The sequence below is a fragment of the Anser cygnoides genome, chromosome 5, assembly GCF_040182565.1.
Source record: "Anser cygnoides isolate HZ-2024a breed goose chromosome 5, Taihu_goose_T2T_genome, whole genome shotgun sequence".
Classification (NCBI taxonomy): domain Eukaryota; kingdom Metazoa; phylum Chordata; class Aves; order Anseriformes; family Anatidae; genus Anser; species Anser cygnoides.
In genome coordinates this window covers 34,977,703-34,999,828 of record NC_089877.1, presented here as the reverse complement: position 1 = coordinate 34,999,828, position 22,126 = coordinate 34,977,703, and the positions used below count along the sequence as shown (strand labels likewise).

General features: G+C 58.9%; 5 protein-coding genes across 6 annotated transcripts in view; 4 read left to right on the top strand and 1 right to left on the bottom strand.

Annotated features, from left to right (window-relative positions):
* Positions 1-9,616, bottom strand: part of B4GALNT4 (beta-1,4-N-acetyl-galactosaminyltransferase 4) — a 28,819-nt gene extending 19,203 nt beyond the window's left edge. The window contains exons 1-4 of one of the 2 annotated variants that reach the window (XM_066998737.1): positions 9,512-9,616; positions 8,183-8,287; positions 8,019-8,091; positions 1,590-1,786 (exon numbers count right to left, since the gene is read on the bottom strand). In XM_066998737.1, the coding sequence (XP_066854838.1) occupies positions 1,590-1,786; positions 8,019-8,091; positions 8,183-8,276 (364 nt within the window). In that variant the 5' untranslated portion in view covers positions 8,277-8,287; positions 9,512-9,616. Of the gene's footprint in view, positions 1-1,589; positions 1,787-6,909; positions 7,387-8,018; positions 8,092-8,182; positions 8,288-9,511 lie in introns of those variants that run through there. The other variant, XM_066998738.1, reaches the window with a different exon arrangement.
* Positions 9,617-9,667: 51 nt separating this feature from the next.
* LOC125183345 (dispanin subfamily A member 2b) lies at positions 9,668-10,946 on the top strand. Its single transcript, XM_066998776.1, has 2 exons — positions 9,668-9,929; positions 10,411-10,946. Exons 1-2 carry the CDS (start codon positions 9,714-9,716, stop codon positions 10,618-10,620), a joined length of 426 nt encoding a protein of 141 aa, XP_066854877.1. The 5' UTR covers positions 9,668-9,713; the 3' UTR covers positions 10,621-10,946.
* Positions 10,947-15,039: 4,093 nt separating this feature from the next.
* On the top strand, positions 15,040-16,692 carry LOC106047031 (dispanin subfamily A member 2b). The gene is made up of 2 exons (XM_013198321.3): positions 15,040-15,474; positions 16,361-16,692. The coding sequence occupies exons 1-2, from the start codon at positions 15,238-15,240 to the stop codon at positions 16,511-16,513; spliced, it is 390 nt and encodes a 129-aa protein (XP_013053775.3). The 5' UTR covers positions 15,040-15,237; the 3' UTR covers positions 16,514-16,692.
* Positions 16,693-17,312: 620 nt separating this feature from the next.
* Positions 17,313-18,829, top strand: LOC125182926 (dispanin subfamily A member 2b-like). The gene is made up of 2 exons (XM_048065309.2): positions 17,313-17,589; positions 18,328-18,829. The coding sequence occupies exons 1-2, from the start codon at positions 17,404-17,406 to the stop codon at positions 18,469-18,471; spliced, it is 330 nt and encodes a 109-aa protein (XP_047921266.1). The 5' UTR covers positions 17,313-17,403; the 3' UTR covers positions 18,472-18,829.
* A 143-nt stretch (positions 18,830-18,972) lies between these two features.
* On the top strand, positions 18,973-21,052 carry IFITM5 (interferon induced transmembrane protein 5). The gene is made up of 2 exons (XM_013198319.3): positions 18,973-20,053; positions 20,561-21,052. Exons 1-2 carry the CDS (start codon positions 19,868-19,870, stop codon positions 20,777-20,779), a joined length of 405 nt encoding a protein of 134 aa, XP_013053773.3. The 5' UTR covers positions 18,973-19,867; the 3' UTR covers positions 20,780-21,052.
* Positions 21,053-22,126: the final 1,074 nt, after the last annotated feature.

Sequence of the window (22,126 nt, the reverse complement as noted above, 5' to 3'; positions counted from 1 at the left end):
GCACGGACGGGAGATGCTGCCAAAGGGTTCGCAACCAGGCACGCGCCACCCCGCTGGACGTAAAATCAGGGATGGATGTAAAACCCTCCCCACCTCTCCTCCAGCCCCAGCCAGGCTCATGCAAGCCGTCTCCCTCCTCCCAGCGCCCTGCTGTCATTATCAGCATCCCCAGGCAACGCCAAGAAAGAACAGAAGAGCAGCCCTCGCCTCCAAAGCAGAGGGTGCTGGAAGCCCAGCCCCAAAGAGGGGACAAAGGCACGGGCGAGCCTCATTGTTCGGCTCCTGGCCCCACTCCGCAGCAAAGCCCAGAGGCAGCAGCAAGGATAAAAGGCTCCTAGGAGATGCTGCTGTACGGGGAGGAGCATCCCCTCTCCTCTCCCTTCCCCAAAGCAAACCCCGACTGGGTGCTGCCAGCAAGACAAAAAAGCCCAGCGCACCAAATTTCCAAGCACATCAACCAGGTGGGATTTGGGGCACAAATGGGTTATTTGCCATCACGTTCCCCCCGAGCCTTTGCCTGGTTGCTCCTCTCGCTGCTCGTCCCCTCCTAGCAGGGCCCTGCACCAGCCCACCTGCAAGGTGCTGGTGAAGATACAGGTGAGGTGTTTGGGGCCAGGAAGAGCTGGGAAATGAGGACAGTCAAGCAAGATATTGAATTTGCACTGAAGCCCCCCAAAATCTTGTGCTAAAAACAGAAGGCAATTTGTAAATGCCACCACAGAGCCTCCAGAGTTTGGTTTCCCAGGCTCCACAGCACCTACGGGGGGCACAGAGGGATTTGGGGTTTGGTTGCCCCCCCAAAAAGCCAGCAGCACTAGCAGTGCAGGCTGCTGCAGGGTGTTTCAGCTGCCCCAATGAGCAAACCACGAGCGGAGTGATGCAAACGGGGATGGAGAGATGTTGCTCAGTGCTCCCAACCGAGAAATCTCCCCAGAGGCAAGCATCTGCTCTTGTCTTCCTCTTTCTGCCGAACTGGAGATGCTAAAGCAAGCTGGATCTTACTCCAAGCCAACCACCAGGAGCACCTCCACCGTCTGCCCCTGAAATATCGGCAGACCGGGCTGCACCAGTTGCAAAACCATCTCGGTGTCTTCAGAGCTGCATCCTTACAGCCTGACCCTCCTGGCGAAGAGATGCAGAGAGGCAGCAGCTCAACTCACGCACAAAAAGTGTGGAACATCAGGAGGGAGATGTAACAACCCCATCAAAGCCCGGCCCTGCGGCCTAACCAAGGCTACAGACGGAGTTTTACTGCTTACAGAAACCCAAGCCCTGGGTTTGCTGCTCCTTGGCATCCCAACACTGCTCCCAACGCACCGGTGATGGGGTGAGATGCAGGAGCATCTGCTGAGGGTCAGGTTTTGGGTACGCTCGGTACCTGACCTCCCATCTTTTGAGGCTGAAACGCCTCGGCGAGATCTGCGCACGTCCTTTTCTCCTCCAGAGGCTGTGTGCTGACCTCGGAATTTTTGGGGTGCTTTTGAGCTCCCCGAGCTCAGGAAGGGACAGGCACAAAGCTCTCCCAGCCTCGTCACCCCTCTCCAGAGGGAGCCTGGCCACCCCGAGGTGCCATCCCAGCGGATAATTACCAACGGCTCGGTGCTCACCGCCGTCACGCAGCCTCTGAGTCAGCAGCCAGCAGCGCGAGCTTCCCCCACCGACGGGCTGCCGAGCGATTACAATCAGGCAGCCAGAGTCGATACTGCAAACTCCTCCCAAGGCCACAAAACCCATCGGTGCATCTGTCCGGGAGGCTGGGACGAGGCAGAGGACCACATGTGGCATCCTAAGGAGGGACACAGACCAGTGGCCGGGCAGGGATATTTCTCCTGACACCACTGCTCCCGGCAGCTTCGCTCGTGCCACAGGAGATGGTAACAGGATGGACCTGCAGCACCTTCCTCTGCTGATCGGTGGTTTCCTGGAGCTCATTGGGCTCCAAAACATCAACGCCTCAAACAGGCAGCCCCACATCCCCGTGCTTGGCCCCAAATCCTTCTGGGCACCCAGAGCTCCCCAGCTCCCACCTCCCTGCACCCCTGTCGGTCTCCATCCTCCCGTTTCATTTCATTTGGCACCAGCCCCAAAGCACCCCACGGTGGCCAGCGCCTGTGTTATGTCCTCCCCGTCCTCCCCCAGGAACTTCCAGCAGCCTTGGGTGCTTTTGAACCTTTCCTTTGCTTTTAAGTTAAATTTGAGAGGGCACAGGGGGGGCTGCCGGGCTGGTGGCCAGGCTGGGGACGCAGGGGCTTCCCCACATCCTGCAGCTGGGCTGGGGGCAGACAGAGGAGATGGATGGTGACCCCAGCATCGCCAGCCCCACGGCAAAAGGAGACTTCAAACGAAGCCTGGAGACGAACAAAACAGCAAGAAATTCATTTTTAGCAAAAGCCCACATTAAAGAGACTGAGGAGTATTTTTTATTGGGTTCTTTAATGTCTTTTTTTTTATGTCTTTTTCCTCCAGTTTTTTAAAAGGACTCAAGCTGTCGGAAGAGGTGATGCACCTCCCCTGCTGTGCAAAATGGTGCTGGGGAGGACCAGGACCCTGCAGAGCTACAGGGACGCTCCAGCACCCTCTGCATCACATCCCAACCCATCTGGGCACTGGGCACCAGTTCCTCCCCCCCTCATTTGGGGTCTGACCTACTCAGGGTACCCACACCGGGGACCCTGTAGAGGATGTCCTTTATATATCTATATATCCTTTAAAGGACCCTTTAGAGGACAAAGGGCACCCTAAAGGAGCATCATCTGTCACGGCTCAGGATGCAGAGGGGATGCTGAGCCCCCTGTCCCTGACAGCTCTGGGGTTTCTGCTGAGGCAGGAGCCATAAACGTGAGCTCTCAGCCCCCTCCCAGACATCACAAAGGGGAAACAAGAGGACTGTTTGGATAAATTAGGTGTAGCCCAACATTTCACTTAATTACCAAGCCTTGCAGTTGTCCCCACCCCGTTTTAAGGAGCAGCTCAGTGCTCACCCAGGGCGGCTCAGAGCCGCGCTGCCACGTTTCCAAGCCACACGCCAGCTCGTGTTCCAGCCCCAGAGCCCCGAGACAGCCCCGGCCTCCCAAGGACAGGACTCACTTGTCTGCCTGCCTCCTCCTCCTCCCCTTCCAGCAGCTCTTGGCAGGGCAGGAGCGGTTACAAAGAGCCGATTCAGGGCAGTGGGGCCGCGATGAGGAGGGAAAGGGCTCCCTGGGGGAGGCCCAGGGGATAGCACGGAGGGTAAGACAGCGGCTCTGGGGACAGCAGCTGCCATCCGCCGCACTCAGCCTCCCCACGAGCACCGCTGCCCTTCCACAAGGGCGACCGAGCCTTTTCAAAGGGCTCTTTCTAATCCTCTCCCCTACCTGCACCTCTGAAGAAAGGAATAAAGCCGCCCAGCTTCGCAAGCGTGCCAGCCTTCCAATTAAAAAAAAAAAAAAAAAAAAAAAAAAAAAAAAAAAGCATGTGAACCAACGAGATGTGCTCGGGATGCTGCACGTCAGCCCGAATTCACTCCTTCCTGCTGTCCCTAGGGGAACAGGCGAGGACGGGGCACGGGGTGTGCAGGCAGCGACGCTCACAGCTCCTCCCAGAGAAGCACGGTGCTCCCCGCTTCAGCGTTTCGGATGGAGGTGGGAATTGCTCCGGCATCCAGCAGGGCCCGAGAAGCTTCAGGGCAGCTCAGCCAGCAGCTGGGCAGCTCGTGAGGTTCAGCAAGGCCAAGTGCAAGGTCCTGCAGCACTGCACCCAGCCCGTGCCAGCACAAGAGGGACGGAGTTTTCAGAGCAAGCTGGAACACCTCCTCTATGAAAAAGGGCTGAGAGAGCTGGGCATGCTCAGCCCGGTAAAGAGAAGGCTCCGGGGAGACTCATTGCAGCCTTTCCATACTTAAAGGGGGCTCTTAAGAAAGACGGATATGATGAGGGTTTTAAATTGTAGATTTAGATTGGAGGTAAGAAAGAAATCCTTCACTCTGAGGGCGGTGAGGCACTGAGCAGGCTGCCCCGAGGAGTTTTAGGTGCTCCATCGTTGGAAGAGCTCAAAGTTGGGTTGGACAGGGCTTTGGGCGACCTGGTCTGGTGGAAGGTGTCCCTGCCTACAGCATGGGGGCTGGACTAGCAGGTCTTTAAGGTCCCTTCCAACCCAAAACATTGTGATTTATGATCTCAGCACCCCCCAAACCAGCACCGCCTCTGCTCACAGCATTTCAGGGAGTTCTCTAGGCCACCCCACACGCCGGCAGCTCTCCAAAGACAGGCACACAGCAGCCAGCACCTCACCCCACAAAAAGCCCTGCTAGATTTTCCTCCCTGTTTTGGTTTTGGATAGATCCATTGCCCTCCTCCAACACACATCCCATGCCTGTCGCAGGACCCTCCCGAAACCAGGATCCCGGCACATCTGCTGCTCCTTCGGCACCAGCAAGAGCCCCGCGCATGCGATCGCTGCTCCAGCGAGGTGGCAGCCAGGGAGCAGGACCAGCCGAGCACCCCTGCTAAGAGCTATTTTAAATGTCTACTGTAATTTTTTTTTTGTCTGTTCTTCCCCTTTTTTCATTTTATTTTTTTTCCTTTCCACCTGGCACGCAAGCATTTCCACCCCATTGACTCGGTGTGGTTTCCAGCCGGGAGAACACTGTAATGGTCTCATTATTTCAGATGAGGAATCTGTGTGTTAAATTAGGCAGAGAAGGGTAATTATCTACTTGTGGGAGATAAGAAGAAGGGGGGTATTTTTTTATTTTTTTTTTTAAATCAGGGACATGATGCCAGCATGGTTCCCAGCTAAGTCCCCAGCCACGCTGCTCCAGCTCCTTGTGTGAGTGCCTACCAGGCCACTGGACCCCACAAACCCCCCAAAAATCCCACCCCCCATGCTCAGACCCCCTCCACGCACACCTCTTGGCCTGGCCCACCCCTACCTTGCCCCCAACAGAGCTGCCAGGAAGACTCACGCCCCACACCTTCAGCTTCCAGAAAGCCCGTGGGCTCGGTGCCACTTGGTTTAACGAGTAATTAACCCTTCCAAGCACCTCCTGCTGGCTGACGCAAGCCAGGCAGCATCCTCTGAGGCAAGCCGAGAGGTCTTGGGCACCCCCTGGTTCTCTCAGTCACAGCTTCCCAGCCACCTCTCCCACTCCAGGCACAAGCATCCCCCAAATCCCCACGGGCTCTGGGGCTGGGGACACCTTTAAGCTCAGAAGATCAGGTACCGGCCATGCCAAAACCTGTTTTTCCCCCAGCTTTTAGGCAGCCACGTCCCCAGACACTGGGTCTGAATCTCCACCACGTACACCACTTACACCACAGCGTGGAACAAGCCCAGAGCCCAGCAGAAAGCGCCAGAGCACCGTCCTCACCCAGAACCTCCAAACCCATTTCTCCTTATGCAGCCCTAAGAGCATTCCTCCCGCTGCGATCCCCAGGCTCTTTTCCCCCCAGCTTTCTCCCCCAAAATGAGGATCCCACCGGGAGCTCGTCTTTTCAGCTGCAGCACGACCACAGGGCTCTCTGCCGGGAGCCAGAGCACGGCGATGCACCTCGCTGCTACAGCGAACAGCAGCCCCTCGCCCCCCGAGCGCCGTAACGGGCCGGCACGGATGCGGGGCACATACAGGTGGTGGTGGGGGAGAGCAGGAGCAGGCACCCACCGGGTTCAGCACCCCTAAAACACAGCCAGGGAACGTGCTTTTGCTCTGAGCATCCTCCTCAGAGAGAAGGAAAACCTCGCCCAGAGGGACTACAACGGACGGACAGCCGGGCTTGCCATCCCGCACCATCTGCCAGTCCCAAAAGAGGACTTTTTCTGCCCTAAAAAGGCTTCCGGGCAGCCTCTTTGGGGTTAGACTTCTGTAATTTGGGGGTTTCCCAATAAGCACGATCGGGCAGCAGAAAAAAAGAAAACAAGCAGCGCTCCCTGCAAGTGCTCCTCGGAGATGATGCCCAAGCAAATCTCATTTCCTGCTCCTCTTATTGGCGTTATCCCGATTGCACCGGTGGGGCTTGAAAATCTGCAGGATCATGCTGCTCCTGCGGTCAGAAACTTTGGGTTTAGCAGCTGAGAGACTTCACTAGCCTCAATCTGCTCAGAAAAGTCATTCCTCCCCTCTACAAGCACCAACTCCTTATTCCTTTCCCATGATTTTAGGGCACAAAGCACTAAAAAAAATAAAAATAAAAAAAAAAAAATGGGAGACAGGTTCTTCCTGCAAGCCCATCAGAAACGTTTCAAACTCAAGTTTTGGCCCACCTGTCAAATATTTCGTGCAGTTTCACACCAGGCAAACAGCCCAGAAAGGTCTGCAAGGCGGAAAGCCAGGGGGCCATCAGCGTGAACCCCTCGCCCGGCTGCTCCCCTGGGGCTAAGCTTTTGGGGGAGCACAGCACCGGGCCCTCAGGGCTGGCCATGCTGCAGCCTTCCACATCCCTTCCCAGGTAAAAGAGGGGTTTGGGGGTTTCTAGGGGGGGTCCCCATGGAGGGGATGGGGATGCTCCGGGGACAGGGACCTGCATCACTGCCTGGGTGCCCCCAGGTTTATGGACAGCTTTCTTTTGTTAGCACGGAGAAGAAGCAAATGGCTGGGAAAAGAGGTGGGAAACCCTCAAGAAAAGAAAATAACAGAGTAACAAATTAAAATAATAATAAAATAAATAATAATAAAAAATAGAAAAAAATAATAATAATAAAATGAAAATAAATAATATTAATAATCTTATTCCGAGCAGCCAAGCTTCTCGGCTCCCTCCCGAGGGTGTGGGGCTACGGATGGAGGTGACACCGCCTGTAGGGGAAATGTGGGATGGATGGGGCAAGAGGGGAGACACCGCGGAAAGGGGTCAACGCCCACCGGGGGGTCCCTGTGATCCCAAGGGAGGGGTCCCGGGGGTCTCGGGGGGGGGTCCCGAGGGATGGGGGGATTACCTCTGCCGTAGGCGAAGGGGATGCGGAGGGCGCGCCCCTGGCGCACCAGGCTGATGTGGAGGTAGGTGAACCAGACGGCGAAGGTGAGCAGCGCCAGCAGCAGCAGCAGCTTCAGCTGCTTGCGGATCTTCTTCACCGGGAGCCGCGGCATCACCGCCCGCCGCCGCCGCCGCCCCCCCTCCTCCTCCCACCGGTGTCGCCCCCCCGCCAGCCGCCCACCGCCCCCAGCCCCCCGCCGCCGCCTAGCCCCGGCCCCTCGGGCCCCCGGCCGCCGCTAGGGGCCGGCAGCGGGGCAGGGGCGGCGGCGGCGGGGCTCGGCAGCCCCCGGCCCCCCGGAGCATCGCCGCCGCCCCGTGGCGCCGGGACCGGCGGGCGGGGTATGAATGGGGCGGCCGTGGGAACGCTGGGAGGGGGCGCCACGGCTGAGCGACGGCGCCGCCGGCCAATCGCAGCCCGCGCGGCCCGCGGCTCGGCCAATGGGTGAGCAGAGGGGGCGGGGGGTGGGGGGCCGGGGGAGAGGCCATGGGGGGACGCGGGGGGGGGGGGGGGCGGCCTGGCCGTGCCTGTCCCTGGCACCGCGCGGGGAGGGGGGGGGAGGATGGTGGGGAGGGGGGACGGAGCCGAGGGGAGGGGGGATCGGGATGGGGGCTGCGGCTGGGCGGACCCCCGGGGGTCGCGGATCCCCCCCCCGCCGTGGGGTGGTACGGCCTGCGCGGCTGCGGAGGGGCGGGGGGAGCCCGGGGGTGGGGGAAGGAACAGTGGGGGAGGACGGGACACAGGCACCAGCCCCATCCCCAGCCCGTCCCCATCCCATTCCATCTCTGTCCCCGTCCCTATCCCGTCCCCATCCCATCCCATCTCATCTCCATCCCGTCCCCATCCCCATCCCATCCCCATCTCCATCCCCATCCCATTCCATCTCTGTCCCCATTCCCATCCCTATCCCATCCCCATCCCATCCCCATCCCATCCCCATCCCATCCCCATCCCCATCCCATCCCATCCCCATCCCCATCCCATCCCCATCCCATCCCTAGCCCCATCCCCATCCCATCCCCATCCCAATCCTTGTCCCAGTCCCTGCCCCGCGCGGTCCCACTGCCACCTACCGGCAGCTCCTGCAGGCTCGGCCCCCCCGTGTCACCAAAACCTCTCCCACCGTAGTTCCCCCCAGTCCAAACTCTGCCAATAATTAGCGACGGAGCTAATAATGCCCGTGGTGATGACGGCCATCACACTTGGCACCGGAGGAGCCGGCCCCAACTCACTTCACCTCTGCAGAGGCAGCATTTTGGGGGCAGGATGTTTTGTTTTTTTTTTTTTCTTCCTTTCTGCTCTGCAGCTTGGAGCAGCAGCTCCTCCTCCATGTAGCGTGGGGCTGGGAATGAAATCGGGGAAGAAAGCACGGTGATAAGAAAAAAAAATCACAGCAGCCGCAGCTGGGGAAACTAGAGGGCACCCGCGCTCCAGGCTGCGCTTTCCCGCTCAGCTGGCGAGCAGATGCGGAAGGTTAATTGGCTCGTAATTAAACCTTTTAGGCAACCGTGCGATATGTGACATGGGGAGCTCGGCTGGCCTGACCGTCCCAAATGGCCACAGCAGACGTGTGTCCCTCCAGACAGTAAGGAAATTCAGGGTTTTGTCCCCCACGAGCGGCACCCTCCGGCCGCCCCCATTTCCCCAGGGGCCAGAGCGGGGCCTGGGTCCCTGGCCGAGAGCTCTGTCCTGGCCCTCCGAAGGGCCGCGTGGCACAAGGTGACAGCGGGGACAGGTTTGGGGGATCAAAAACCAGTGCCTGCCTTCTGAAACACCTGCTGAGGGCCGGGAGGGAAGGGGGTCCCAGCGCCACGCAGTGAGGACATGGTTTAGGACTTCTCCCTCAAGCATCCAGGCACAACACCAGGGACAAATCTTACAGTGCCACACGGTGGGGCCATTATTTTGGGGTTTCATCAGGGGGGTCGCACGGTGGGAACATTATTTGGGGTTTCTTCCCCAAGCAGCCAGGCTCCAGACCGGGGTGAAGGCTTCCAGCGCCACATGGAGGGGACGTGATTTAGGGTTTTGTCATCAGGTGCCCGGGTTCAACCCCAGGGACAGGGGTCGCAGCGCCACATGGTGGGAACGTTATTTAGGGTTTCTGCATAGAACCATACAATCGTTCAGGCTGGAAAAGACCTCCTAAACCACCTGGTCCGACCCATAACCTCGCACTGAAGTCCGCCACCAAGCCTCGCTATGGGGTGCTACATCTCCACATTTCTTGGAGCCCTCCAGGGATGGTGACACCACCACGGCCCCGTTCCAATGCCTCACGCCCCTTTCCGTAACGAAATTTCTCCTAATATCCATCCTAAACTTCCCCTGGCGCAACTTGAGGCCGTTTCCCTTCATTTGGCAGACGGGAAAAGAGCCCCCCGCCCCCCCCCCCGCCACGACTCCCTTTAAGCTAATTTTATTTAGCGCAATGAGGCCTCCTTGAGCCTTCTCCCAGCCCAACAAACCCCCCCAGCCCATCCAGCAGCCCGCATCACCCTCATCTTCTCCCCCTTCCCCCCCCCCCCCACCCTCCACCCCCCCCCAAAAAAAAGAAAAAAATCACTTTAACGACCCCAAATCCTGACGCTTGGGGACGATGCAGGGCCCAGCTCCGGGGCCAGGAGATAGGAAGAGGGCGGGCAGGGCTTTTCCCCTCCCCAGCCCCAGAGGCTGGGAAACGAAACCTCGAAACCTGCGGGTGCTGAGCGCCCCCCCGCCGGCAGCGCCGCCCCCGCCGCCCGCCCCCGAGCCCCGAGCAAGCAGGGATGGAGCGGACCCGAGCCCCGGGAGTTTCGCTGCCGCCCTACGAGCCTCTGGTGGAGGGCTTAGACATGGAGAACATGTCCCGAAGCGTCGTGGTGCCCGTGGAGGCCCCCCCGGTGCAGCCCCCCCCCCGCGACCACCTGGCTTGGTCGCTGTGCTCCACGCTGTACGCCAACGTCTGCTGCCTCGGCTTCCTGGCGCTCGTCTTCTCCGTCAAGGTTTGGGGAAAGGGGGAACGGGGACGGGGCTGGGGTGAGGGGGGCGGTCGGGGTCAGTGTTGGCACCCGGGGGGTGGTGGGGTAGCGGCCGCGCGAGGTGGGGGGGATGGAGCCGGGGAGCCCCAAAAGCCCAGCGCTGGGATGCGGCGTGGACCCCCCCAGAGTCCCTTGGAGCCCCCCAAAATTGCCAAGCCTGGGGTTGCCCCATGGACCCACAGAGCACCAAAAGCCCCGGCCGTGGGTTAATGGGTGGACCCCGCAGAGCCCCTGACCCTGGGGTGACCCGCGGACCTCCCCAAATCCCCCATCCTGGAAGTGACCCCGCACCTCAGGGAGCTCCGCAGACCCTCCGGAGCCCCAAGCCCAGGATGCTCCACGGGTTGCCCAGAGCCCCCACCCCGGGGGGCGAGGTTCCTCTCCCCCATCCGCACCCCCCTCTCTCCAGCCCTGACCCCACTGACTCCGGCTTTGGTCTCCCCAGTCCAGGGATCGCAAAGTCCTCGGCGACTACAGCGGGGCGCTCAGCTACGGCTCCACCGCCAAGTACCTGAACATCACGGCCCTGCTGCTCAACATCTTCCTCGTCATCCTCATCGTCGCCCTGATCGCGAGCGGCACCATCACCATAGTCAACCTGCTCAACCACCAGCAGCAGCAGCAGGGCAACCACCCCTTCCTCGGCCCCACTTAGCCCCTTCCCCGGCACCGGGGGCGGAACTCGGCCCGCTGCAGCCCCCGCCGCCCCTCGGAGCAGGGCTGAGATCCCCACGCAGCCCCTCCGGCGCCTGCTGGGGTCTTGCCCTGCTTTCCTTGCTGCTCCAAGTCCCCCTGACCACCACTCAAAGCGCCTCGTGACACCTCTCCTCTGGCGGGAGCCGAGCCCCCAGAAGCTGGCTTTGGGAAGGGGACGCGCATGCTTTGCCACTTGCTTTGCTCTGGCTTTTTTTTTTTTATATAGCCCCAAGTACCTTCTCGTCAGGAAAAAATGTGGTTTTAATAAAGGTTTCTTTCACTTTTGCCCATGGCTCATTCTTTTTTTTTTTTTTTTTTGGGGGGGGGTGGGGTGGGAGTCCCCAAGCCCAGCTTTTTGGGATGGGAAATGGTGGCTGTCCTGGTGAAGCACTGCCATGGGACAACTGTCCCCTCTGTCACCCTCGGTGCACGCAGCATTGCAGGGATGATCCGATATACACAGACTGGTGAGCCCAGCTCAGCGCATTGGGATACGATGGACCATGGCAAGGATGAGGGCAGGAGGGAAGAGTGTCCCCTTCCCTGGGGTGCCACCACCATCACCCCTACCCCTAGAGATGCAGGCAGGCTTCATCTGGGGACAGGGATGTGCAAAAAGGGGTTTGGCCCAGCTCGGGGCAGTGGGGGACAGGAGAGGCTTCCAGGAGGAAGGGGAAGCCATGGGTGGGATGGCCCCATCCCAAATCACTGCGCTGGGGAAGCAGCACCGGGTGACAGCGGCGTGGGATGCTTTGGAGGACAAGTGAGATGGCAACACCTCTCCCCTCCTCTCCAAAACTTCTCATCGTCGCCCCATCCCGCCAGCCCCCCTCCCTCAGCCCAGCCGAAGGGCGATGTAAAAAAAAATCACGTCCGTGGCTTTCGTGGCTTCAGCCGTGTCCAAATTGACCCAGGCAAGGCCCTGACCACCCGGACAAAAGTCCCGGACAAAGCCGATCTGGCAGAGGTTCAGGTATGTGCTTGGCCTGCCTTTCCTGCTCCTCAGCTCGCTGGAAGCCTTCGCTCTGCTCCCCAGCGCTGGGGCCCCGCCAGGCTGAGAGAAAGCCTTTGCTTTTTTTTTTTTCTCCGAGAACAACTCCTGCCAAGAGGCTCTGCTCTCCGAAATCCTTCCCGCAATAAACAACAGTTATTTGTTGCAGAATCCCTGGCAGCATCGGCCGGGTGAATCATTTATTCCTCCTCTCCTTCCCGTAAAAGCAAAGAGACACGTGCTGCCGGCTGGGAGCAGTGCTCTCGGCCACCTTCCCGAGCAGCCAGCAGGCAATGCATGTCCACGAGCAAGATTTGGGACTCCGTGTTCCCGTCCAGCTGGTGGGGTTGTTAGCGTAGCAGCCACATAACCACCAAGTGATTATGTGAAGGTGCTTTATTCAGCACTGGAAGCCGGGGCAGGTGCCCAAATCTGGCTTCAAGTCCCATTACATCCCGATCATTATTTATACATTCAACATTAAGTAAGGTATACATATTCATTACAGGTTGCAACATCAGCCTCGCGTTCCATTCTAATTAGCTCTCCTCCCATTTGCACATGCGTGGTGCTCTCTGGTGGTCATCCAGGTGGTCGTCCAGATGAAGTAAGGAGTCTTCCTCTCTGCTAAACTTTTCACCTTTCTCACTCGACGCATGCTCTCTCCGCTCCTTGGTTCTGGTTCAACTCATTTCAGCATTTTCAGGTTCTTATCAAAGGTCAGGTTGTACCTGTTCTCCCCCAGGGTTCCCTTTCAAAGACTCATTTGACTGTTCGGTATACTCCCTAAATATCTCAGTATACATAGATTAATTTGATAGTGGAAATACATTCGACAATGCTTATTATACTTTATGACCCATCACCTAAGAGACATTAATAAAACACCCATTTGGTTCTCCCTAACACTAACAGGGTCAAGGAGCCTTTGCAAAGGACATGAAATCCCTGCTCGAAAACGTTGTCCTGATCTCTCCAGGTCTCAGCATCGCTGCCTCCTTCTAGCGTTGGCAGCAGCCTGGTCCCATTATACAAGGTCTTGGCGGGGTGCATGTGGGCTGGGCTGAGTCCCACTCTCTGCTGCATGTTCCTCCTCCTCCTCAGAAGCAGGACCCAGCTGAAATCCCCCCCAAAATCAGTTTTTTTTTTTTACGCATGCCACCTCTCCACCTGACAGTCTTCCCAAGCAGCTGACACCTGCAAAAACCTGGGGACAATTCCTAAGGACATCCTGCAGCCAAAAGTGGACTTGAATTCATGGGTCTGACATCCCCATGGGGAGTGGGACAGACTCAGCGAGCGCGTCCCCAGCCCCAAAACCTCTTCCCTAAGCCTGACCACGCTTTTCCGTGCGTGGCACGGCTCTGGGAGGCACAGCTCCTTGGGGCCAGATCCCTGCAGGCAATGGGAGGGGAGGGTCTTTGGAAGCAAAGCCCTTATTCTTGGGGTGCACAGGGGCAGGGCAGGGGTTTTCCTGGGACATGAACAGTCCGTTTGTGCTCTTGCAGCAATCGCTGCGGGCTGTTGGCAGGCAGCCACCAGGCCACTCAACTCCCTGCCCTGCTCCCAGCAGCGAGCCCAGAGCGAGCAGCGGGCTCGGTGAAACCCAGCACCCTGGCTGAGAAACCCTCCGACAGACCTAAAAAAACCTAAAAATCCCATTCTTGCTTTGCAGAGACTTTCCCTCCTTGCATGGAAAAAGCCAATCCTGGCATTTCGCTTTCTCGTCCTGTCCCTGTGGTGCCCGGTAGCATCCCCCTAACCCTGCGCAGCCCCCTTCTCACGCCAGCATCCCCCGGGCTAGGGGGGACTGTGGCCCCCACCCAGCAGCAGCAGGGGCCGGACTTTGTCTCTTCCTTGTGCCTTCTTGTCCCTGTCATTTGCTCAGGTGCAAAAGCAAACTGAGGGCAACGCAGGCGACTGCGGGCAGGTGGCAATTTCAGGATGTTCGCGCTGAGCTCATTTAGATAAGACCACAATCGTAAAGCCACTCTCAGGGAGGATTTTTAGAAACCTTGGCGGAGATGTGGGGTCTTTTGGGATGAGCCAGATGCTCACAACCCTCGCAGCTGCCAGTGCTGTCTGATTCTGCCACCAGCACCATGGATTCACACCTTCGCCCTTGGCTTGGGTGAGGCAGAGCAGCGCATTGTGCCCCGTGGAATGACACCTGCAGCTTTTTTGGCAGACCTGCAGGTCAGGTATTTGGGTCTTCAGCGCAAACCCAGCCCCAAATCCCCACCGAGCCCTCTCCCTCCTCCAGCCAGAACATTTCCCATCCCCACCAGCCTCTCCACTTAATTGCCACTACACCCAACTGAACCTCGTTACCTTCAAAGAGCGGCGCCCTGACAATGGGTAAATAGCTTTAGGAACAGGGAAAAAATACATTAAAAAAATTCTTTCTGTTCCTAAGGTTTTGAGATAAGCAATGTTGGGGGCCGGGGCTTGGATCTGCATCCAAAGCATTCAGGTGGCCACAAAAGCCATGCGACAGCAAGCACAGGTGGCTGACGCCCTTGATGTGCCCCAGACATGAAACCTCCCAATCTTCACTTTTTTCTGAGTAGGAAAACCCCATTTCTCACAAAAAAAACAGTTGTTTCAGTTTCATTTTCTCTGCCTCTACCTCACTTACCCAGGAAACGTGAATTGAATGTGCAGGCTGTTGATGTTTCTGAAACACACACAATGTTTGCTCTGTGCATCGGAATTTTATTAATTCAGGTCATTTTTAAATCCTTGCTGCTTTTCTGAACCTTTTTTTTTTTTAAATTCCCCTTATCATTTCAGCAGCTGCAAGACACTACAAAGAAAGGAAAGAAATTAAAAAAAAAAAAAAAAAGCCAACAAGAAAACCCTTCAAACCCAAAGTGCAAACCCAGTAGCTTTATTCCTCGCAGATGGGGATTGAGTCCCCAAATCCTCCTGGGGACAAGCACACCATGTGCCCCCTTCCAGCCACCTTGCCCCATGCCATCGAGAAGCCACCCTTTGCACTGCAGCCTCACCAAATCGCTGTGCCCTTGCTGGTGCCGTGCAAACGCCTCAGCACGAGCCAGCTCCCAAACGCCAGCACTGCTGGGGATGAGATGCAAAAGCTGAAGCAGCTCCGGAGTGGTGTTTTGCAGCCTGTCCCCCCCCCCCCCCCCCCAGCTTCAGGATAGGGGCTGTTTGGGGGGCTTGTGGTGGCCCCCGCCTGCCCCTGCTGCCCTCCATGTCCGTGCTGGGACAGAACAGCACCTGGCACAGCTCTGCCCTGCCCTCCCCAGGGTGCATACAAAGAAGCATAAAGCAAAGAGGACAAGGAGATGCAGCTTCCCTGCCACATCACCCAGCCCGTGGCCATCCCCTTTGGCCCAGCTCCCCAGCCTCCCCCCAGACCGTGTCCGGCTCCTTGTTGCTCCCCTGTCCCGATCCCAGTGACCCCAAGCCAGCCAGGTAACGTCCAGCTGGGACACGGGGCTGGTTGCCCCCGCCCTGGTGCGGGGCGGGGTGACCCCACCCTAGCAAAGGTTTCCACTCGCCCGTAACTGAGTGAGCCCAAGCACCGGTGCTCCAACTCCCCGCTGCTGCCAGGCTGCCATGGAGAACTACCCGCAGTCCTTCAGCATCAACATGCAGCCCTACGGCAGGAACGGGGGGGCCACTGCCGCCAACCCCACGGCCACCTCTTTCGGCCAGGCCACCTCTTTCGGCCAGATGGAGCCCACACCTGTTTCTACCCCGCCACCCAAGGACTTTGTGCTCTGGTCTTTCTTCAACGCCATATACTGCAACCCCTTCTGCCTGGGCTTCCTCGCTCTTGTCTTCTCCATCAAGGTGAGGGAAAAGTCAGCCTAGTCCCTGCAACCCCCCGCCCAGCCTGGGAGCCCTGGCTGCCACCTGCCCCCATGCTGGGGCTCCCTAATCCCATCCCACCCTACCTTCTCCCATCCCACCTTGTCCCATCCCACCCCAGCTTGCCCCAAACCTCATTGTCACCACTCTCCCTTTCCTGCCTGTCTGATGTCTCCCCCCTCCATCCTGCCACATCCAGCCCTGCCCCACATCCAACCTCCCCTGGAAAGCCACCGTTGGAGGGCTACTTGTCACCTTTCAGCGCTTCACCGTCCCCAAGGGCCACAGGGAGAGGGGGGCCCAGGAGCCACGTTGCTCTCGGCTCTTCTCCCATGCCCCCGAGCGCCCCGAATCAGCCGATAGCAGCACAAAGCCAGGGAGCTGGCTCCCTGCTCCCCCCCCCCCCGAGAGCCTCGTGCAGCGCTCGCTACCCGTGCCGCGACACTTTTACCCTACCTGCGATAAGAAGCAGCTGCTCCCCGAGCACCTTCCCTTTATTGCCTTTAACGCTAATTGTTCGTAATGAGCACCCGGGGAGGGGAGGGCGGCATTCACCAGTGCCCCGGGAAGCACACCGGGGACCCCGCTCCTTCTTCCCATCTCTCCTCCACCGCCAATGCCGCCACCTCACCGGGCTCCGCAGGACTGGGCAGCACGTGGCCAACTGTAATGGCTTTTAATAAGCCATTAAGAAATTGCTTTTAGGCTGCCGGGAGCTCCGTTTCCAATCCAGGGGGAGGGGGCTTCCTGAGGGTCTGATGTCCCATGGATGCTGGTGCCAGGTTTTGGCAAGAGTGCTGTGGTGGTGGAGATGGCCCCGTATCTGCAGCCTGCAGGGTTTTGCTCCCTCGCTCCTCTCCTTCTGCAGGCCCGAGATAGGACAGTGGCGAAGGACCCCATGGCCGCCAGCAGCTACGGGAGGACAGCCAGGAGCCTCAACATCGCGGCATTCTGCCTGGGTATCGTGGGCACCATCATCCTTCTGGTCCTGGTGATACTCTACAGACCAGTACACCCCTGACCTGCCTCACCGAGGAGAGGCAGCACCACGGCTTTGCTCTTCCTTAACCCCCCCTGCCCCAAACCCCATCACCCTTCCGACCCCCTCCCTCCAGCTGAGGGGGTGCACCCGCCGAGGTGACCCCGTTGGGAGTGAGCCTCTGGGGTGAGCTCAAGACGAATAAAGCATTCCTCACTCCCTTTCACCTTGGAAATGTTGTGCTTTTGGGTTTCGGGTGGCGTTATCCGCCCTACGCATCCCCACCTCAGGGGGCTGTGGCTACCTAGTAACTCGGACAAGAAGGGAACAGGGTCAAGCAGCAGAAGAAGGTCCCGGAGAGCACATTGGTGCTGTTAAATATTTCCCCCTTCCTGGGTTTACGGGGGTGTTTAGAGCCCCCTCCCAGACCCATTAACCATCCCGGGTGGAGAAGGCCACGGTGGGGAGGGGGACCACCAAGCTTTACAGCCATGCTGCTGAACCCAGGGGGAGCTGGGGGGGGGCTCCCACTTGTCCTCCCCCCCCCCAGTCAGTCCCTCGGCAACTTTTAATCCCCCACAACCCCCCCGAGCAGTAGCTTTGCCTTTTTCTCCCCTTGTAGCCCCCCCCCACCCCAAGCCTCCCCACACACTACGCGCCCCGCCGGCTGCCAGCGATGTCCGCGGCTGCCCGTCCCTGAGAGGGGTCAGTGTCCTCGCACCCGGGGGGGGGGGAAAAGGGGGGGAAAGGACGGACACCAGCCGGGCTGAGCCTGGAGGCCGTGAGGGGGGGGCTCAGCTGCTCCGCCTGCGCTCTGGGGCCTCGGGGCCGGATTTAGGGGCGGTGTGGAGCCGCTGCGGGGTTGGATTCAGTTTCAGTTCCCCTACACGCTTCCCAGCCCTCCCGTCCTCGCTCGGTGCCCCAGCCCCGTCATGAAGCCCCAGCAGGCGGAGGTGAGCATCCCGCTGTACCCCCCCAGCCGGGGGCAGCCCCCCACCACCGGCCCCGACGAGCAGCCCCGAGACTTCTTTCTCTGGTCCCTCTTCAATGTCCTGATGGGTTATGGGCTCGCCTACCTCGGCTGCCTCTGCTTCCCTGCGCTCATCTTCTCCATCAAGGTGAGACCCCCCAAATCCCCCCCACCCCCCGACCCGGTGTCACTTTGGCCCACCCACCCCAGGACCCCTGCCCACCCCGTGTCCCGTTGTGTTGTCATCATGCCCCCTCCTTCCAAGCCACCTCCTCCCGGTGTCTCCAGAGCCAATCTGTCCGGACCCTCCCCCGCAACCCAGGACCCCCGATCTGCCCCATTTGACCTGCCCCAGGACCCCCCACCTTGACCTCCTCCAACCTGACCCCTGACCGAGGACCCCCCCCCCCCCCCCCGCCACCCTGACCTCCTCCAGTCTGGTCTCCGCCTGACCCAGCCTGACAAAATATATCCCCCCCCCAGCCCCAACCACCCAATCAAGTGCCCCCCAAATTCGTTGTTGCCCAATCTGCCCCCCCAACCCACCCACACAGCTTGGAACCCCCCCAACCCTGGACCTCCCCTCCACGACCTGACCACCCCCCAGCACAGAACCCTCTGATCCAGTGCCCCCCAACCCAGCCCGATTTTTCCCTGACACCCCCTCAGTTTGCCCCCCCCCCCAAAGCCTTCCCACCTTGCTGCCCATACCCCAAAACCCAGGACTGAGGGGGGGGGTACATGGGCAACTTCACACGCTGCCCCCCTGAGGCAAGGCATCCATGAGGTCCCAGCTCCCTGTGGCAGCTTCCCCAGGTGGGGAGGGGTCCCCAGCTTTTCCTGACCCCCCCCTTTCTCCCCCCCCAACCTCCACATGTTCCCACAGGCCCGCGACTGCAAGATGCTGGGGGACGTGGAGGGTGCCCGGCGGCACAGCACCCGGGCCAAGGTGTTGAACATCATCTGCTCCCTGCTGATGGTCGTCACCGTGGTCGTTGCCATCGTTGGCCTTGTGGCCCTCATTACCTGACCACTGCTGGCCACAGCCCCTCGGCCAATGGACCTACCTGCCACCCTCTCACTGCCCACCACCCCCCCAAAAAAAAAAGTGTACCCTCCTGTCTCTGCTTTGGGTGGAGGGGGAAGGGGTGGCCAGGAAGGCAGAGCCCTGTCCCCTTGCTGTCCACGGCGTGGCCAGCACCGCCGGTGGTTGGAAGGGGATGTGTGGGCGGCCAGGGTGGGATGGGTAGGGGGCAGCCCCCTTCGTCCTCCTCCACTTGTGCTCCTCAGCAGGGAGCTGCTGGGCTCCCTGGGCCGCGCTGGTGTTTGTCCAAGCTGCAATGCTCGTGTAGATCGCTGCTGCCACAAATAAAGCTCCTGCTTGTCAAGCCCCTCGCCTGTCGCCTTATTCACAGCAGGGAAGGAGAAGAGGGTCCTTCAGCATCTTGGCGGCGGCCTCCTCCTCCTCCGCCTCCTCCATCCCCACCGCCTTGCAGGGCACTGCCAGCCCCCACCTCTTCCCCTAGCTGAGGATGTGAGTTTCTTCCTAAAGATTTAGGCACAGCAGAAGAAGGAAACAGGAAAAAAAAAAAAAAAGTGTTTTCTGGCTGTAAACACACATCCTGCTGCAAAGCCCCATCTCCTCCTACTTCCAGGGAACCCTAGAGGTCTTTGCTAGAAGCAACCCTTCCACATTTTAGCATTAAATGCCCACGTAACGCATTCCTGGGGGAGGGACGGTGGGGACGGGATGCCTAAGTGTGGAGCTTTTAGCAGTACTTAGTCCCACACGCTGCTAGCCCATTACCCTGGGTGCTGTAGTGACAGAGATCAAAACGATTATTTATTGCAATTGCCCTTATTGAAACAATTGATGTGAAAGGAGCGTTGCAAGGCAAACACACACACACCCAATGACAGCGGCTTTGGCTGGCGCACAGGAAACTCCAGCCTCCGAGAGCAACCAGGCCTTGCTGGTGTTTGAGGGGTTTTCCTGACCACCACCACCTACAGAGCTTGGCTAGAGGCACCAGTGTGAGGAGAGGTCTCCTGGCATCCTGCATGGTGTCCGGGGGGTGGTGGCCACTTGGTTTCCAACCCGTCCCATGGCTCTGTCCCCTTGGTCCTGCCCCAGGGTGCGGGGCTGACGCTGCCTGTGCCCCTCGCTGTGGGAGAAAAGCTGGATATAGAAAGCCCATCCACTCGCAAGAGAAAGGCAGGCTCACAAAACCAACTTTGTTTCTCCTAGCTCCCAGCCAAGCATTTCTGATAACCACAGCTCGTGGAGGGCTGTAATTTCTCTGTTTTATATATAGAGGAGACAAGGCCGGGCTGGAGGCGAGCACTATATAAAGGGGCCGCCCGGCCCCGCTCCCCCAGCCAGGCTGGTGCAGCAGGAGAGCCGCGGGGTGCCTCTCTCCGTGGCCATGGACACGTCCTACCCACGGGAGGACTACCTGCCCATGACATCCCACAAGCGGGACCTGTCTCCCACCGTCGTCACCATCGGGGCCTCTGCGCCACCCCGCGACCACCTCATCTGGTCCATCTTCAACACCATCTACATGAACTTCTGCTGCCTTGGCTTTGTGGCTCTCGCCTTTTCTGTCAAGGTAAGCTGTGCCACGGCCAGGGCATGAGCAGGGGTGGGAGAGAGGATGTTTGGGGTCACCTGGTGTTTCTAGGAATCCCCCCCCCCATGCTGATGCAGGAGCAGGGAGGATTTTCCAGGGCATCACAAATAACTGCCTAGGAGGGCTGCGATGGGGGGAGTGGGCACGAGGATGAGAGCCCAACACCCTCAGAAAGACCATTTTAGGTGACAGCATCCCCTGGTAAAGCCCTCCCATTTGTCCTGCCACCTACTAATAAGGCTATGAGAAGGTCCCCGGTCAGATAATCGCAGCTTCTTGTCACCACCTGAGGAACTACCGCTGTCCCTAGATGACGCTGGAGGGGCTGAGATGCCCCCAGCCCCATGCCTGGATCTGCCCTCCAGCAGGAACACCTCCAGCTGGGCTAGAGCCGGGCAGATGTCCCAGGGGAAGGCTGGAGGAAGCTGGGAGGAGGCACGGGTGCACGAGGGGAGCCAGTGCTGCCCTGCGTCTCGGCTCTTGCAGGCACGGGACCGCAAAGTGGCTGGGGACGTGGAAGCCGCTCGGCGCTTCAGCTCCAAGGCCCGGTGCTACAACGCCCTGGCCACGGCCGGGAGCGTGGTGCTGCCTCTCCTGCTCGCTGCCCTGGTTGTCACCGGTGTCCTCCACCTCTCCAAGCTCGCCCAGGACTCCGTGGGCTTTTTCAGCTACCAGTTCAACACAAGCGACGACGAGGACAAGTGACTGGTGGGTGATGGGCTGGACAAAGTTCCTTCGCAGCACTGGCAGCCTCCCGAAAAAGGACTGCCAGCCCTGAATAAAATCCTCATCCAGCCCAGAAACCCCCCAGCCCCGCCGTGCCCAACCCACGCTTCTTTGGGCAGCTACGTTATTTCTGTTTACCTTGTGTGGTTTTGTTTGTTCGTTTTTTAAGCCCTGCCTCCTGTGTGGACTACAGCACCCCTCCAGCCTCAGTGATTACTATTTAAATCATTAAAACCATTCACCCATTGCGAACATGTGGCACGCGTGTGTGTATGTGGTGCAAGGATTGTGCTAAGGGATGATGTAAACGTGTTGTGTGTGCTCAGATAGTGCACTTCGCAGCTGGGAGAGTTAATCCACATCACTTCTAGGGTGTCCCAGCCTAATATAGTCACGGTGAGAGGAAGAACACTGGCCTCATCTATAAAAGAGGAGAGGAAAGAAGTAGGCAGATATTTCCTGGCTTGGGATGGCAACAGCTGGGTAGAGCAGCCACCACCCCCCCAGGCAGAGCCGAGACCTACAAATTCATGGCAGCACAGCAGAATCCCCCCCCCCCCCCCCAGCTGGTTCCTGGGCCATGACAGAGGGGGTCTGCCTGCGGTGATCATGAGCCACATGGGATGCTGTGACCCACAGCACACCCTGGCTCAGCCCACACAGGATCCATGAGGACCTTCCCCGTTGCTCTAAGCAGGTCTGGAGGCATCCCCAGCCCTCAGACTTGGCTCTCCGTGCTGCTTTGTGCTACAGCCAAAGCCGTCTCATTTTGGCAACACAGCCAAAAACATCCATCCACAAGTGGGGCCTTATTCCTATCTCCTCCCCAAGCACCATAATCCAGGTGTGGCCCCCAGAGCCGTTATCATGGGGCAGGAGGACAGAGGGGTCCATACATCCTGCCCTGCTGCTGAGGGCTGCTGCTAATTAGTGGTTCAGGGCCCAGTGAGGAGCCAGCCCTAATTACAAGGCAGAAGACCTGCGTTGCTGCCTTCCCTAAGTGTTCCCACATGCTGTCCGTGGTGCCGAGCAGCCACAAATCTTTTTATAAACTCCCGGCCATTTAGGTGAGATTCCTGGGGTTTGTGTACAGAGCAGAACAAGTCTTGGCAGGGCAGGGAGTGCCTTCAAAATCCCCTTGCTCAACACGCGGCAGCTCTAATGAAGGCATGCAGGAAATACAGTACCAAAACCATAAATATTGTGCACCAGAACAATGCTCAGTTTCAGCCTTGCCTTTGTCCATACCTCATCACGCTGCCTCAGCAGCGTTTCCCAACACAGGGGGGAGTCAAGGTTTGGGGTGCTGGTGCTTGTCACATCCAA

What these genes read in the sequence shown, in the direction of transcription:
- LOC125183345 (XM_066998776.1), top strand. Translation starts at nt 9,714, where the DNA reads ATGGAGCGGACCCGAGCCCCGGGAGTTTCGCTGCCGCCCTACGAGCCT. An exon ending in CGCTCGTCTTCTCCGTCAAG is followed by an intron (nt 9,930 to 10,410) that starts GTTTGGGGAAAG and finishes TGGTCTCCCCAG; the next exon opens with TCCAGGGATCGCAAAGTCCT.
- LOC106047031 (XM_013198321.3), top strand. Translation starts at nt 15,238, where the DNA reads ATGGAGAACTACCCGCAGTCCTTCAGCATCAACATGCAGCCCTACGGC. An exon ending in CTCTTGTCTTCTCCATCAAG is followed by an intron (nt 15,475 to 16,360) that starts GTGAGGGAAAAG and finishes CTCCTTCTGCAG; the next exon opens with GCCCGAGATAGGACAGTGGC.
- LOC125182926 (XM_048065309.2), top strand. Translation starts at nt 17,404, where the DNA reads ATGAAGCCCCAGCAGGCGGAGGTGAGCATCCCGCTGTACCCCCCCAGC. An exon ending in CGCTCATCTTCTCCATCAAG is followed by an intron (nt 17,590 to 18,327) that starts GTGAGACCCCCC and finishes ATGTTCCCACAG; the next exon opens with GCCCGCGACTGCAAGATGCT.
- IFITM5 (XM_013198319.3), top strand. Translation starts at nt 19,868, where the DNA reads ATGGACACGTCCTACCCACGGGAGGACTACCTGCCCATGACATCCCAC. An exon ending in CTCTCGCCTTTTCTGTCAAG is followed by an intron (nt 20,054 to 20,560) that starts GTAAGCTGTGCC and finishes CGGCTCTTGCAG; the next exon opens with GCACGGGACCGCAAAGTGGC.